At 40.7% G+C, this 17,858-nt stretch overlaps 1 protein-coding gene across 1 annotated transcript; it reads left to right on the plus strand.

The window, feature by feature from the left end:
* Positions 1-25: 25 nt before the first annotated feature.
* On the plus strand, positions 26-17,297 carry LOC143300542 (uncharacterized). The gene is made up of 7 exons (XM_076614293.1): positions 26-49; positions 3,395-4,463; positions 8,815-9,236; positions 10,030-10,193; positions 15,372-15,582; positions 16,154-16,297; positions 16,767-17,297. Exons 1-7 carry the CDS (start codon positions 26-28, stop codon positions 16,926-16,928), a joined length of 2,196 nt encoding a protein of 731 aa, XP_076470408.1. The 3' UTR covers positions 16,929-17,297.
* The last annotated feature ends 561 nt before the right edge of the window (positions 17,298-17,858 follow it).

The raw sequence follows: 17,858 nt of genomic DNA on the forward strand, positions 1-17,858 counted from the left end.
TTTACCTCCCTTGCTCTTCACAACAATGGCGGACTCAGTGCTTTACGAGGTAAACCGTTGTTAAAAAAAAATAATATGATGCCTCTATCGGTCAATAGCATGCATGAAAGTTTCCTTATGTAGGCGTTCGTTGTTTACTCACGTTATGTTTTAGTGTATGGACACATAGCAGCGCTTTCTTTTCAATGTCTTCAGCGCTCAGTTTTTGGCTTTGCCGCGCCGTCTTCAACGAGGTGATCGACCCTGCCGCTTAGCACTTTTATCGTCCTGTTGGAGAGAATCATTCAGATCGACCAGCTGTGTATAGTATTTTCCGCGAACACTCTTTTCGCCAAAATGCGTGAAACTCACAGAAACTCGGTTAAATTCCAGTGTCTCTGAGTTAATGTTAGTGTGCGCCAACGTGCAGATCACAGTGTCCTTGTCGTTGTGTTACTTTGTTCACATGAGTCTCAGTGTGTGTTTGTGCCTATATATATGTGTGCGTGCGTGCGTCTGTGCGTGCGTGCGTGTGTGACTGTGAAAAAAAATGTGTTTCCTTTTTTGCCATTTTTGGTATTATTTTGAGTAATTCAAATAATAAATGATTAGTGCATTATGAATGGATGATATGGTATTCTAAAAGAATAGTCTTAGAATTGTAATCCAGTTTTGGTTTGGTTTATTTGGATTACATTTCTGCTTGGCAGATGTGGTGTAGCCTATATGGATTTGTCCAGTGACGCCTCCTTGAGCCACTGAAACTGAAACTGGATTACATTGTTGACTTCATATAGTCATATATTGAAAGAGATAACTGATGTACACATGTGTCGTAATGAGATATGTGGTTCACGATCAGTACTGTTATTATTTGGTTGTATTGTGTTATGTGATATTTATATGAATTATATGCCATTGTATTTTGTTGTGTAATATTAATGCATCTATTTGTGGCCTTGACAGAAATGTTTTTCCACCTCCATTTCTACCTCCACCCACTTGAAGTCATCTGCTTGACTTTTTTCCCCAAAAAGTCATTGACAGATATTGAAGTTAAAGAAGGTATCCCCTGCTCTTGAACTAAATCATCACTGGTACTTCAACTCAGCATCTGTCAAAGTGTCCTGATTTCCATGTTAGCCTCATCATCAGGGAGCAGGGATTTTGAAATGGGGTCTTTTCACATGTCCCTGAAGACATTCAATCAATCATAAACAGCAAAACTGGTTCCAGCTAAACAATTTATGGTTATGAAAACAAAACAAAATAAGATAATACAAAAAAACACAAAATATTAAAAAGAACCACTGGAATCTTTGTTTTGAACAGGTATACTTCATTTTTAATGAAGACTGCTGTTACAGGCTGTTTAGTGTTTACCTTGTTAATTTCTGCATTCCTTCAAAGTAACAGAAATGGTCTCTGGTATTCTGTCATGTTGAAATACATACATCTCTCTCATAATCTTTTTCATGAATGTACTATGTAGACATATTCTGTACAGAGTCAGTTCCTGTTATCTGTTTTGATGGTGATTTGAGTCATCTTTTGCTGTACATTTTGATTGCCCAGTTTGACTATTTGTGTTATTTCTTTTGTGACAAAAAGAAAAAAAAAGGAGATAAGTTTGCTGCCTTGTTCACAAGTTGTTGCCATGGTAAAAGTAGACAAGATGAAGGCAACTAACTTAACTAGCATAATGCAGATTTGAAAAGTGCTTCTGCAACTCAGCAAAAAGCTGACTGGAAAATGGAATGAATGCAGCTTTATCTAGAAACATAGATCAGAGCCAGCGACAGTGTTAATTTTCCAAAGTACTGAAAGTGCTGATTCAGTTTTGTCACCATTGACTACTCTGTGTCAGCTCAAAGAAAGGGGAATGAGGTGGTGGTGGTGGAAGCTGGCAAACTATCACTTTGAAAGAAAAAGTATTTGATTGGGTCTTTACCAGTTTTTTTTCAGCAACAATAAAAAAAAACCAGCCACAACAAAAAACAACCCCATCCCCACCCCCACCCCCCAAGAAAAAATAATAAAACAAACAACAACAACAACAACACACACACACACACACACACACACACACACACACACACACACACACACACAAAAGAAAAAACAAACAAAAAAAACACCCCACTCCCTTTGATTGGCAGTTGAAAAAAAAAGTTCATTAATATTTTAACTACAACCAGTATTTTACCCATAATTTAATTACCAGTTAATGAATTTTTACTGTCTGAAAAGGACATAATGACATTTGATAAGTACTAGTAAGGAAGATGAAAACTTGAAGTGGAGAGATTAAATTAAAAACTGATTTTCAGGTATAACATGATAATTTAGCCAGACAGTAACAGGTGATTGGTACACTATTCTGTGCTGATAAGGTTTATATTTGAGAGAGTTCAGATGTACCACAAGACAGGAGAGGTCATGTGCAGTAAGTTACTTTGAATTAATGGAAAGAAGGCTTTTAAATATATAATAGGAAACCTTTTATGATAAGAGATTGTGTTGAAGTTAGCTGCAACATCCAGTGCAAGTGAACTATTACTTGCTCAGTTACTGACTGACTATCTGATACCTATGCATAGTGCCTATCTTTGACCAGAGATTAAATTCTAAGCGCTTTGCAGACACAGTCATTTGCACCTGGGTAGAGCCGACTGACCACTGCTGTTATGTGCTCCTCATTCTTTTCTTGTGTCATTCAGTCATACCAGTCACATGCACTCACAGAGATAAATATTAAAGTGGATTTTTCTTCAAATTTTGCCTTGGACAATCCTTTTGTTGCCATGGGATATTTTACCTGCAATAAGTGAATGCTTCACAAGACAGGAGAGACCTCAGTTTATCCTCTCATCTGATTAATTAGTGTCCAGACCACCACTCAAGGTCAAGCAGAGGAGGAGACAGTTCACATGAGTGTAGGATTCTGTGCCACACCTTACATTCTGTTGCTTCCTAAGTGGACGCATTACCACTAAGCCACCACTCTACTGTATTAGTGTATGTGCTTTCCAGATCAGTGTAATCAGTTTTGTTCCTAACTTGGTTGACTGTGCATACATTACTCTGTCCGTGCACCATTTTATTCACTGCTTTTGACATTTTTTCTTTTTCCGGATTCAAGACATTCCATATTGAATCACTGATAACTGGTTAATATTCTACTGAAATTTTGAAATGAAGACACAGCAAGGTCTATATTTTGATGATAAGGAAGCATACCCCATAGATCTGCAACAGTTTTCATTTGTCTGATACCATCAGGGGAAAAATGTAGTTCTTCCTGAAAAAAAAGTGAAATGAGAGGGGTTTGTTTTTTTTTCCACTGGTATCACATGACCTTATGGTTGAGTTGCACTGAATGAATTGTTACAATTTTTATTCTTTTTCTGAACAGGTGGAGAGATTGCTTGGAAAGAAATTGGAGAAGAAGCAAGTCTTCTATCTTGTGCGATGGAAGAACTACCCACCAGAATATGACACATGGGAACCTGCCAAGAATTTACAAGCCTGCAAAGTGATGTTCAAAGACTTTGATAAAAAACATAAGTCAAAGAAGTCAGCGGCTGTTGCAGCCAAACTGTTGCAAAGGACCAGTGCACTCTCTAAAACGAAAGGAGATGCAGCTAAAATCACCAGTGACGCAGTGAGGAAAAAAAGTCAGATCATTGCCAGACAAAAGATAGCTGCAGAATTGAAATCAAAAACTAAGAATCTTGCCAAGACTCTGTCGAAAGAAACCAAATCGTTAGTCAAGAGCAAAAAAGCAAACAAGTTAGTGAACAAATCAGGTAGTTTAATTGTAGGTACCAAAATGCAAAAGAAGTACAAGAAATTGAGTGTAAAAAGAGAGGAAGCTGAAGGGAATGACAAAAAACTGATGGGGAAAACAGTTGCCTCCAAACGGGCCTCAGAAACATCTGTCTCTGAACTAAAAAGTCTGTCTGAAGGTGACTCAAAAAAAGCAAAGCTAGACTTATTGGACGTTCCAAAACCAACTCCGGCAAAAAAGAGTGCCAAGTCCACAAAAGAAACTAAAGAAGCCAAAGCAGACTCAAAGCAGAAGAATACTGTTGTAAAGTCAGAGTCCCCAAAAGACTCATCTGCATCCAAAGCAGGTTCAAAAACAAAGAGCTTTGATTCAAGTAAAGGGTCGAAAAAGAAAGCGTCCAAGTCCAAGATTACGGACTGTGAGGTGACAATAGTATCGGACAGTGAGTCGGATGATGATGATGTTTTGTACTCCTTGATAAATGGTGTGGATGCTGATGTCAGCGGGGATGACAGCCCTGCTAAGTCAGCATACAGTCAAACAATGGCTGACAAGTCAAGTGGTGACAAGACGTCATCAAAGAAGTCTTCACACAGTCACCAGACTTCATCCAGTTCTTCTAGCAAGGCATCAAGTTCCAAACGCTTATCCCTGATAGACTTCAAAAAACCCAAGGCAACAAAACAAAAACCAGGTAATCATAATGATATGTTTGTATTGCCATACACACACACACACACACACACACACACACACACACACACACACACACACACACACACATACAGTGTTTGCTTTTGACATTCATTTGTTTTCATCTTGTTAGTTGTGCTAGAATGTTAAAATTTAAAAAAAGAAACAAAAAAGGCATTGCTGAATTCTGGTAGGTTTCAAGACCAGCTGCATTGGTTGAGCATGCAAAGCTGAAAAGTGAAAACCAAATATTTTGATAATGAAATGATGAAAAGTCTACATACCTGCATGTAAATAGAGAGCTGTATTTCTTCTACCACATAGAAATTTGCGAGTATATTAGGCTTTAAAAGAATAACTTGTGTATTTTTCCTGATATCAAGTGTTGGGTCTTATGGCAAAGCTAAGTAAGAGTTCAGATTTGTTAAATAAAAAGCTGTTTTTAAAAAAACAAAGAAACAACACCACCACCACCCCCCAAAATAAAAACAAACAAACAAAAAACCCCCAAAAAACATGCCAGCATCTGTTAGTATTACCCTTTGACTGTATAAGCAAGAAGCTGACAAAGGGCATTGTGTTTGACCTAGTTAGTCACCCAGTGCTGTGACCCATTGTTAGTCATTTGTGCTGTGACCTGGTTACTGTGGTTAGTCTCTTAGTGCTGTGACCCTATTTTTCTCTTACTCAGTGTTATGACCCTGTTAGTATCTTAGTGTTGTGACCTTGTTAGTCTCCTAGTGCTATGACCTTGTTTGTCTCTTAGTCACTTAGTTCTGTGACCTTGTTAGTCTCTTAGTGCTATGACCCTGTTACTAGTGTTAGTCACTTGGTGCTGTGACCCTGTCAATCTCTTAGTGCTATGACCCTGTTACTAGTGTTAGTCACTTGGTGCTGTGACCCTGTCAGTCTCTAAGTGCTGTGACCCTGTTACTAGTGTTAGTCACTTGGTGCTGTGACCCTGTCAGTCTCTAAGTGCTATGACCCTGTTACTAGTGTTAGTCACTTGGTGCTGTGACCCTGTCAATCTCTAAGTGCTATGACCCTGTTACTAGTGTTAGTCACTTGGTGCTGTGACCCTGTCAATCTCTTAGTGCTATGACCCTGTTACTAGTGTTAGTCACTTGGTGCTGTGACCCTGTCAATCTCTAAGTGCTATGACCCTGTTACTAGTGTTAGTCACTTGGTGCTGTGACCCTGTTACTAGTGTTAGTCACTTGGTGCTGTGACCCTGTCAGTCTCTAAGTGCTGTGACCCTGTTACTAGTGTTAGTCACTTGGTGCTGTGACCCTGTCAATCTCTAAGTGCTATGACCCTGTTACTAGTGTTAGTCACTTGGTGCTGTGACCCTGTCAGTTTCTTAGTGCTATGACCCTGTCAGTGACTTAGTGCTGTGACCTTGATTGTCTCTTAGTGCTGTGACTCGGTTACTGGTGTTAGTCACATAGTGCCATGACCCTGTTAGTCCGTTGGTGCTGTGACCCTGTTAGTCACTTAGTGCGATGACCCTGTCAGTCACTTAGTGCTTACTGCTGTGACCTTGTTAGTCACTCAGTGCTGTGACCCTGTTAGTCACATGATCCTGTCATAGTGTCAGTCACTTAGTATTGTGACCTTGTTACTGTTAGTCACTAAGCGCTGTGACCTTGTAGTGTTAGTCTCTTAGTCTCAGTGCTTTGACCCTGTTAGTCACCACGTGCATGTGCTGTGACCCTGTTAGTCTCTTAGTGCTGTGATCCTGTTAGTCACCACGTGCTGTGACCCTGTTAGTCTTTTAGTGCTGTGATCCTGCTAGTCACTTTGTGCTGTGACCCTGTCAGTCTCTTAGTGATGTGACCCTGTTAGTCTCTTGGTGCTGTGACACAGTTAGTTTCTCAATGCTGTGAATCTTTTAGTCACTTAGTGCTCTGACCCTGTTAGTCTCTTAGTGCTGTGACCCTGCTCATCACTTAGTGCTCTGACCTGCGTTAGTCTCTTACTGCTGTGACCCTGTTAGTCATTTTGTGCTGTGACCCTGTTAGTCTCTTAGTGCTGTGACCCTGTTAGTCTCTTAGTGCTGTGACTGTTAGTCACTTAGTGCTCTGACCCTGTTAGTCACTTAGTGCTCTGACCCGGTTAGCTAATTAATACTATGAGTATGACCCTGTTTGTCACTGAGTGCTAAAATCCTGTTAGAAGGTTAGTACTATGACCCCATTATCACTTCATGCTGTAGGTTGCTAGCCCCAGTTCCCCACTTTTTCTCTCTCTCTCTTTTTTTTTTTAATGGATCCCTGGGCTACATGCCGTGTTAACAGATGTGTTGAATTAAGCATTGATGAGATATTACAGTTCCTCAAAGTCAAACATCTGGCTTTGCTGGGTGCAGGAATACTTAGAAGTGTTTCTGTAGTGATGTACGGTTGCAGTTGAACTAAATTATGGACGGTATACTTAAGTTAAATGATATAAAGGACAACACCTTTCATTGCCAGCTGCAGTGCTCAATAACCAGGCAGTTTTAATGCTGTGAAAGTGTTTTATGGATATTTACAATAGTACAGTACTTAATGGGGGAAAAAGCTCCAGAATGGAATTGAAAATAGATTATTCAGAAATTTGAATTTTAAATAAATATTTCAAACTTCTTTCTACATTTCTAGCTTAAAATTGTGCATTCTCTGGATTTCACTCAGTGTGCTGTGTTTTCTCACAGTGGCCATGTTGTGCAGGTAGCATGGCCTATTCTTATACTGTTATAGTGCTGATTGAAGCAAAGGGTAACATGATGTATTATTCTGTATTTGTGGGCTGCAAATCCCTTGTTCACTGATATCAAAAGATCTGTGAGTGGGCTTTAGTGGAGTCTTGGCATAGAGATAATGCACCCGCCTTGGAAGCGATAGAATCTGAGCGCACTGGTTTGATGCCTACTCGCGCTAGTATTTTCTCCCCTTCTGGTAGACCCGGAGTGGTGGTCTGGATGCTTGTCATTCAGGTGAGATGATAAACTGAGGTCCTGTGTGCAGCATGCACTAGCACACATAAAAGAACCCACAGCAACAAAAAGGTTGTCCCTGGCAAAATGCCACAGAAAAAAATCCATTTTGATAGGAAAACAAATACACTTGCAGGCAGAAAAGCAAAGTGCTCTCCCCGGAGAGAGCAGCCCAAATTTCACACAGAGGAATCTGTGCAGTAACTAAAGCATGCATGGCTATTTTTGCCCCTCTTTTTTTAGGCAACCATACTCTGTTTTGGGGTTGTCTTACATTGGTCATTGGGTTAGGTTACTGGTGATGGAAGGAGGTACGCCAGTTCACAGGACATCCCAGCAACACACTTCAGTGATTCACTGACTGGTGTTCATGAACGTGTTAATTTTTTATCATTATATTTGTCATATCTGCTTCTTGATTGCTCTGATGGATTACAGTTCCCAACAGGGCTTGTCTTAATTGGTTTTATGAATCACTGGTACTTTTAAGGATTCAGCTGTAACAAAATCATGGCAAGGTGTCAAGTGATTGTGTTATTTTGATTTATGGGAGGCAAAAAGCCCATTTGTTTTGGATAGTGATGAACCTCTGCAGTCAGTTCTAGTGACAAAAACTGAAGAAAAAAAACAGTTTAACGCAAGTTCAAAGTCAGGGTGCAATTTGTTTCTCTTCAAAAATGAAGAGAGACAGGTAATATACTGTAGCAAACAGCAGCTGTACTTTATGGCATAATTTACTTTCAATTTATTCAGGTTATATATTATTTTTGGTGTAATCTGTAGTGTTGCCTCACATTGCCAGAAGCTTTTGAACAGCTGCTATGTCCCTAATCGTTGACAACAGCGTTCACTCCTTTTAAGGTGGCCTGGGTCATTTATTTTCTGTTCATTTGATGTTTTGTACAATTTTTATTTTTTGTTTTAATCGTCAATGTAGCCTCTTGTTGCCAGGGGCTTTAGAACAGCTGCTTAGTCCCTCCTCCTTGACAACAGTCTTCAACGCTCCGAAGGCCTGAGCCATTTATTTTCTATTCGTTTGATGTTATGTGCAGTTTTTTTGTGTTTTTTGTTGTTGTTATTAGCATCGCCTCTTGTTGTCAGGGGCTTTTAAACAGCTGCTAAGTCCCCCTCCTCCTCCTTGACAACAAGAGTTCAACCCTTCTAAGGTGGCCCAGCCCTAAGCCTTTTATTTTCATTAATCTCAGTTCATTTATTTTGATTTTTGTCAGAATCAAGAGCGTTGTCTCTGGTTGCCAGGGGCTTTTGAGCAGCTGCTAAGTTCCTGAACCCTTCCAAGGCAGCCCTGAGCTATTTACTTTCTATTCATTTCTTTTGATTTTTTGTTGTAATCATGAGCGTTGTCTCTGGTTGCCAGGGGCTTTTGAACAGCTGCTCCGCCCATCTTCCCCGACACCGGTGTTCACCCCGCTGAAGGCGGTCCAGAGCCCCATGCTGGGCATGGCACCCAACACCTCCCTCACCATGCACAGTCTGGTGGGGGACGTGCCCCCCGGACCCCTCAGCCCCTCCACTGTCTCCTATCGTGCCATCATTGACAACCTCCCCAACCACCTCCACCCCAAGGGCAAGAAGCGCAAGGACAACGGCAATGGCGCCAGCACCAGCAGCGGCAGCAGTGGGCAGAGCTCAGGGCAGGGCCCCATTGAGCGAAGGACTAGTGTGCGGTCGGTAGAGTGTGTGTTCCGCTACAAGCAGATTGTGGTGAAGAAGTGCCATCGTTACACGCAGATCTGGCTCAATACTCAGACCACATTGAAGAACGCCATCAATCCTCAGGTTAGACCTATTGTGTGAATTGGTTGTGTTGGTTGTGTACACGTTTGTTCAATTATTGATAATTTGACTTGTTTCTGTGGGTTTTTGTTGTTGTTGTTGTTATTTTATGGATTGATAGATTATGTTTTAAGGGGAAAAAATGTTTGGAATGTCATAATGGAGAAGGGTCTGTATTATTGCTAGGTTTCTAATTACTACAAGGGGTAGAGTCAGCTCTTTAAATAATAAATGATGATGGTGGGAGGGAATGAAAGTTTTATATCAGATCTAGCTGTTTGGGGACTTTGTTAAAATCATTTATTTCTGTTCCCCTTTATTCTTGCTTCCTTTTTTTTTTCCTTTTTTTTTTCATCTCTTCGCCTCTTGATAACTTGGATGTTGCTGATTTCATCTGTGTTTGTTTACTGAAGTCTTTGCAATTAATATTAAATGAATGATGTTATATTAATGCAAGCTGAAGATCAAATACGCACATGAAGGTCCTGTAATCCATGTCAGCGTTCAGTGGGTGATGGTAACACTAACAAGAACATGCCCAGCATGCACACCCCCGAAAACCAAGTTTAGCTGCTTATATGGCGGGGGGAAAAAACGATCATACATGAAAAAGCCCACCCATATGAGTTAACGTGGGAGTTGCAACCCACAAACGAAGAAGATGAAGAAGATATTAATGATTAAAAGAGAAAACAAGGAATATTTACAGTCAGGGATGTGCATGCTTATTGTTTGCTTTCTTCAGGAAATCATTATGAGCAAAGACATTTGCAGTATAGAGTATTGTAACTTTCAGGTGGTCCAAGAAGTTGTGGCAGCACTGAACACTGCCAAGTATGATGACAGCAGCCTGGTGCTGTTCAGCAGCATCGGCAACTTCTTCTGCTCTGGCGTCGACCTTCGTTTTCTCACCTCGGGAGACCGTCGGGTGGCAGCACGCCAGATGTCAGATGCCCTGAGGTAGGGGTTGGACAGAAGGAAAATGGGAGGGAAGGGCTGTATGTGTGAGTGTGTGTGTGTGTGACCATTCTTTTCGTTCTGTCTATAGTATATTTATAAGGAATATATTTGTGATTTTCATTATTTTTTTTAGGTATCTCTCTTTTGCTGTCCCATCATTTGCATCGTTTCACTTGCATTTCCCCCACTCCGCTCATTCCGACTCTCTCATACACAGCCACACCCGGGTTCATCTGTCATAGTCCCAGAATTGACTGGCTATAGGGAACTATTGATGTCAAGTCGCCAGTAGGCCACACACCAGAGGAGACCCTGCACAGCTGTAGATAACTGATGGTGTTCTGATTAAATGTACTTAGGACAGTACCAACTAAGCCCCCTTCTGATAACAGTAAAAGTTTCGTCACAGATTCAGACTGACTGAGCTTTCCCCCAAGAGTGGAGACTGTCACTACATCCCTCCAGCCACAGTTCCCCATGAATCTGCTGACACCTAAGGAGAGACATGGGGGTTCAAATTGAACAAAAACTATTTTTTATTTTGATATATTCTGATGGTCACAATGCATCATATGTGACTTGGGAAGCAAAAAAATATTCTCAACTTTGCAATCTGACTTGCCGTTGCTATGGAAACCATTCAAAATAGGCTGAAAACAGTAATTTTTTGAAAGGACAAAACTTCAAAAGAAATGGAAGTATTTTGATTCTGTCTGCTCAGATAAGTGACTAAATACACATTCTAAAAGTTTACAACTGTTTTTGTGTGCAAGCAGTGTGTGATTTTCTGTGATGTTTTTTTTAACCAGAGAGTGCCTATAAGACGTCCACTGACATTCTGCATATGTTCCAATTTTTCCTTCATTGGAGTTTGGTTCAATTCACATAAACAGACTCTGAACAGTTAGTTTGGTGTGTCTGGATTATAAAAATACTATTTAAATGAACATTCATCAGGTAGAAGACCCCTTCCTATTTGATAATAATTTGCTAACTGACAACGTGATACGCGCATGGAAAGGGGGTTGCATCATGTGCAAAATAAAGCATTGAAAACTGTCCAGTAAAGGAGGTGGTCACAGTCAGCAGATTTACACAATTCTGAAAGCTTTGCTTGTGGTTATGGACAGCTTTCGCGTTGGAGAAGGATCTCTCTTGTCTGATAATTGGTTTGAAAACAAAGGTGATTGACAACAACAGTGACGAAACTGACAGCCCATTTGATGGTAATTCAATCCATCTATCCAGTCAGACAGCGTTTTCGAACAAGTGGCTATGACTGACAGAATGCATGCAGCGAGTATTGGAAGTAGGGGAGGAGAGGGAGAGGAGTGATGTAAGACGATAGGTCGAATGTCAGCCAGAGTTCATGAAGGGGGCGTGGCTTTTTGGAATGAGTGTGCTCACATTTCAAAGCAGACTGTGGGGTTGACAACCGCCAATGCTCCACGATTTTCACGAAACGCAGGGTGGAACCTGCACTGGACGTGAAACACATGCCTTTTTGTTTTTCACGCTTTTTTTTTGCTGAATCAGATGGTTGACTTGTTTGAAGAGATGGCAAGCCGTATGCACAGCAGACACTTTAGTCGGCCCATGTGCAACTTGAAAGGAGTAAATGTCTTAGCTGTCAAAAAAAGCTTGCCAGCTCAGTTTCTGAGACGGTGATTGACCTTTTACGTTGACTTACCCACCTTTGTCATTGTTGGGATAGTGATTTACTTATGTGTCTGCACAAGCTGTGATTTGTTTTTATAAACTTATAGCCTGTTTTAATTTCTTGTACAGGTATAATCTGACAATAGACATGCTATTTCTAGCTGTATTTTGTTTGTTTTCTTTATGGATGTTATTATGTAGAGGCGGAGATAGACTTTTTTGTTGCACAAAAATTATTATCTTGACTTTACATGCCTGAACAGTTATCTACAATCTACCTGATTGGGTAAAAGACCCCAGAAGCAGAATCTACACTCATTTTCCATCACAAAAACGTTTACTTTCTTTCTGTATCACCCATAGCTTTTGTGCTAGAATTTTTTGTGATTTATTACCCCTGAATCCTCAGAATTCCCTGGCAAGGGGAAAGCACTTTTTTTTTTTTACAAAATTCTTTGGCACTGTACTGGTTGATCTGTCAATCAAATTTCAGCATTTTTTCACCACTAAAGATCTTTTGATGGCCCTAACTCATAACATATACCTGATATTGATAAAGCCAGTTGTACGTTTTAGGATCTGTCCATAAACAAACCACATGCCAAGTTCTAGTGCTGTAGCTCAATTCTTAACTAAGTTTTGTTGTTTTAAAAGAAGCATATTGTGGGTGGAAAACAAACTGAGAAAACAAGGAAAGAAAAACAAACATGCAGCACACCATAAACCAAAACAGACAATTGCTGCTGGAAGTTGTCTAGCTATAATTTAGCATTTCATCATTAGTGTACGGCATTTTAGAGGCCAAATATATGTCAGGTCAATATCAGGTCCACAATTTTTAGTCAAGACATCAGTTTGTATTTTCGTCTCAGATGACAAAACAGTGTGATACCAGCTATATTGTTTTGCTGGAGTTCTGTTTCCTTCATATTTCCAGTAGTGCAGCACATTAACATATTTAAAATCAGGAGAATGCTAATAATGTCCACATTTACTTGAAGAGCAGCCAATAGACACCAGCGCCATACACATCACAATCCACCCTTTCTTTCTCGCAGGCAGTGCGGCGGCATTGTGCGGCATAGTCCTTGCGAGACAGCAGTGTTGACAGCATCAGCCTGGTTCATCTGGAGCAAACAATTTGTGTTTTAAATAGAAATGATAATACAACAAACACTTGGAACTTTGTTAATGATTTTTGAAATTCATGAATCAAGATGATACAGAACACTGCTTATATTGACTTGTAACACACACACACACAAACACACACACATATATATTTCATGTATATTATGTATGTATAACACACACACACACACACACACACACACACACACACACACACACACACACACACACACATGAAAAGGAAGTCTCATTTATGGCACGTACACCCACCCACCCCCACAAAAACATGTGCACATTCACACACAGTGAAACAAGTAGTTGCACACACAGTCTGGGCACACACACACACACACACACATGTATTCAGTCTAATAACACACACATACATTTGCATATATCTACAGATACATAATTTCAGCCCATTCTCACCAGACACACACTGTCTAAACACACACACACACACACACACACACACACACAGACTCACTCACTCACTCACTCACTCACTAACACTAACACTAACACAAATCAAAAAGATGAAATGAAAACTCACCAGTCACGTTGCTGGCATTGCCACAATTGATCCAAAGGGTTTCAGAGCAGTGTGGCTTTTTCCAGTCCTTTGGTAGAAGAAATTCATTTTGCGGTTGATTTCAGAATATATTTTTTTTACAGTCCTGAAGCCTGAAGTCATGGTGAATAACACAGTTTTCAAACCGAGCACTTGGGTTTCAGTTTCAAAGCGAAACTCATGTTTTCTTCCTCACTGATAGTTACCGACAACCGATTTTCTCCTTAGTCATGACAGGCTACATCATTTGTGATCTGAAAAACACGAACCAGTATCCAGTTTTGCTCATCATTTGTTTCAACTTCGGCATCAGCTATCAGTCGGATATAAAGTTCTTGGCGAACACGTGGAGTACTTGATTTCCTCCGTCTCGCAGTCTGTTTCACCAGTTTTCTTGAAATTCCTCATGCTGTGAGCATAGGCAAGTTGCTCAGACTTTCTTTTTCTTCCCCAGACGAGGCATTGTAATTGATGATACAGAGTATAATGGTTAGAAAAAGATGGGAGTCTGTCACTGGTAGTCACTAGTTGTATCAGCTAGCAGTGTTTACATGAGCAGTCATTGCCTCACATAGGATTGTGGGATTATGTCATTGCAAATCGCGATTGCTGGTTGGTCAGATTGGACCATGTGATGGTATAGTTACTATTTTTAGCAATTTTCTTTCAAACACTGTGTCAAAAATAGGTCCATACTCCAAACTAGGTCAGTCTCGCAGCTGTGACATGGTAATTTTCGAAAAGCCGATAAACAGACATTTCTGTGCATGTGTCACATGTGGGACGTCTGCTTTCACGCTGTTGCTACAGTCAAAACAATCGCATTTTTTAGCAGTCCAGACAAAAATCGGCAAAGTAGGTGACTGGGTTGCCATCTTTAATGTTACATTATTGTGTTTTTTCAACATTTGAATGCAAAAACAAGTTTTGGGCTCTGAAAGAAGACCTGTTTCTGTGTCATTGTTTGCAAAAACCTAAAATCATGAAAAATAATCTATTTGCTACATTTTTCACCCCCGTGTCCGGCCTTAAGACCTTGATAGGACTCACCCCAATCACAGAAGTGGAGTGGGATTTAAACAGAGATCACCATGACTTTTTTTTTCTTGTATTGGAGGATGGTGCTGCTGATGATGATATTGCTATGGAGATTCATTAGGTTTGGAACTATGTGTACTTTACGTTTCCTGTCATGATGGTATCCCAGCGTTAACCAGGCCCAAGAGATACAGATACTTGCAGTGTTGGTCAAGAAATTCGAGTAACACACTTTAAAGACACATCTGTGAAGTGGATGATACTCAGCTGTATGGTCTCAGTCTTCCCATTTAAGCCCAAAGCACACAAAACTCTGGGTAGGAGCTGGCCTTCGGCCATAAAACACACCTCCACTGGGAACCAATCCAGCGTCTTCCAAGCCATCAGTCAGCAAGGCTAACTACTTTGCCATTGTGGCTGGTACAGCCATGAACTTTGTGTCATTCCAGAATTCTCGCAATATACGGCAGCATTAATACATTTGTGTTAGCAGGCGTTGTTGGTTGCCACTGTGAGTAATACTTTTTGATGTTTGAAATTTGAATGGTTTTGTTGTATTTGTTTTGTGTTTGGGTTATGGTGCTGGTCAGGTATCTGCTTGGCAGATGTGGTGTAGCGTATATGGATTTGACCAAACGCAGGTGACGCCTCCTTGAGATACTGATACTGTACTTGTTTGATATTTTTTATCCTTCATATTCATGGGTGTTGGTTTTGTTTCGTTTTTTGTCTTTTTTGCCCCATTATGTTCATGAGTTAAATGTGTGTGTTGCAACCAGGGAACTGACCAAGGCTTTCATCACCTTCCCCAAACCTGTGATAGCTGCGGTGGGGGGCTCTGCTGTGGGGCTGGGGGTGGCCCTGCTGTGTCTCTGTGATATCGTTTATGCCAGCGACAAAGCCGCCTTCCACCTGCCTTACTGCGAGTTGCTGCAGCCACCAGAGGGCTGCTCGTCTTTCACACTGCCACTGAACCTGGGACTGGCCACGGTGAGTTTGAACTCTGTTTTCTACCCCACAGCTACATGTCTTGCTACAACTCCCATGGACCAGCATTTCATGATACCTCTGCAGTTAAAAAAAAAAATTCTGTGGTTCACTAGAACGGTGAAAATTGATGGATAATTGTTGATTTAATTGGTCAAAGCTTCGCTTTCAAGCTTCCGAAATCCGTAAACGGTTCAGTTTAAAATGCCAACTGTACCAAGCAAGAAAAAACGGAATTAGTGTTTTATTACTAGAATACAAAGCAAATCTCTACAGATTACTAAGGTGATACAAATAATCCATCATTAATGGGGTACATTCTGGTGAGCTCTTTTTAATTAATACATCACCAATTAAATTAACACAGCAGGATGAATATTTAGCTTGTGAGTATAACCATACTTACACTGCTGGGAGTGATTCGACCTTAATTTTGCTGCGCCTGCATTATGTAAGTAAATTGAAGGGTACAACAAAACTGTGTGCATCCAGACTATCACTGCTTTGCTTTGCCTTCGTCATGAAAGCAAACTGAGGGGTACAGTACACTAAAACTGACTGTGTTCATGTACAGGCGAATGAGCTGCTGTTCGGAGGTCGGCGCATCACAGCACTGGAAGCCTACCAGCTGGGACTGGTCTCCCAGGTGTTCTGGCCCACCACCCTCATGCAGGAGGTCATTCCACGCGCACAGAAGATGGCCAAGGGGTCACCGCGGGTGAGGCTTTGTTTTCGTCCTGAACAACGTGCATGTGGGGCACAGGGTTTATTAGTGGGAATGGGGTTGGGCAGCTTGTATGTCATATCATGATATGGTCAGGGCACTTCATTACAGTTGTATTATTCCAGGTATAGAAATTGTTCTTAGGTTTAGAGGAAAATGGTAAACATTTTGGAGTGTGGTGTAGGTGATGACTTTGGCCTGAACCTTCTTTGCCAAAAAAAGAAGAAAAAAAAGAAAAAAGATTTATGCAAAAAAAACAACCAAAAAAAGATTTATAATTGATTTCATCACGAATGGTATCTTTGATTTGATTTGATCACAAAACGATCATCTTATTCTTAGAACTGGATTCCAGAAGCAGGGATAGATAGACAGATGAGGAGGAGGAGGGGATATACCAGGAGGAGAAAGAGCGGAGTCACCACATGTGGACCCAGACAGACATGTTATTTTTTCTGCCCAGGTGCTGGAGAACACAAAGCTGTTGATTCGGTCCCATCACCGCACCAAGATGGAGCTGACCAACGAAACAGAGTGCAATCTGCTGCTGGAGCACTGGTCGTCCAGCGAGTGTCAGCAGGCCATGGAGGCCTACCTGGCCGACGAGAAGAACTTCACCTCTTGATGACGGGCCCCAGTGGTCTGCCCTCTTAGCGCCTGTGGCAGCTGACCTTCCCGTTCACTAAGCAGCATCTCTAGCAGCGCCCATCTACAAGGACTTGTTTTTCTTCTTCTCTCTGCAGCATAGTGTTGGTTTGTTGTGGTCTGTCCTCGCCTCGTTTTCCATGGTGCACAATGACCATGACGACAGTTCTCCTAGGGAGAGAGAGACTTGTTGACCGTTGAATGTTTCCCTTCCCCCTTGATTTTTTTTTTTTATAAATATTTTTATTTTTATTTTCAACTTAACCCATTTGTGTATTTTTGTGTGTGTGAAACAAGTTAAATATATATGTTTGCAGCAAAAACTGACTTGATATATTTCATGACAAGATTTCAGACCCCCCACCAGTCTGGAGCTGAGGGTCAGGTTTTTTTATTTTTATTTTTATTTATTTTTTTTTTTAAGATCTTATTTTTTTATTTATTTGCTTAACAGGTAGCTGTCAGGGCAAGAGAAGTGCAAAAGGCAGCGTAATGCAGCAGTCAGTCTAGTCATTGTGGTCTGAAGGAAGCCACTTAAGCAGCTTTCGTTTTTTGTTGTTTGTTTGTTTGTTTTTTTATGAATTTTTTAGTGCAAAGTCAGTGCTCATGTTGTTGCACTGATCACTTTCAGAAAAAAATAAAGAAGCTTATTTGGCAGCATGGAATTGCAGCATTTTTCTGTGTGATCTTGCTGTTGTTGGAGATCATCCCTGCTCCTTCCATAAATTTAGCATGTGTATTGAAATGCATCATTTGTTCAGGGTTCTTTCTCTCTATAGTTTGTTTGAAAATGCAGCAGTTCTTTAGGGTTCGTTTTCCCACTCTCTCTTTCTTTTCTTTTTTGAGTCAAATTGAAACGATTGTTGAGGTGTCTTGAAATACAAGCTATCTTTTTGGTTTCTGGACTCCC

The sequence above is a fragment of the Babylonia areolata genome, chromosome 26 (assembly GCF_041734735.1).
Source record: "Babylonia areolata isolate BAREFJ2019XMU chromosome 26, ASM4173473v1, whole genome shotgun sequence".
NCBI lineage: Eukaryota > Metazoa > Mollusca > Gastropoda > Neogastropoda > Buccinidae > Babylonia > Babylonia areolata.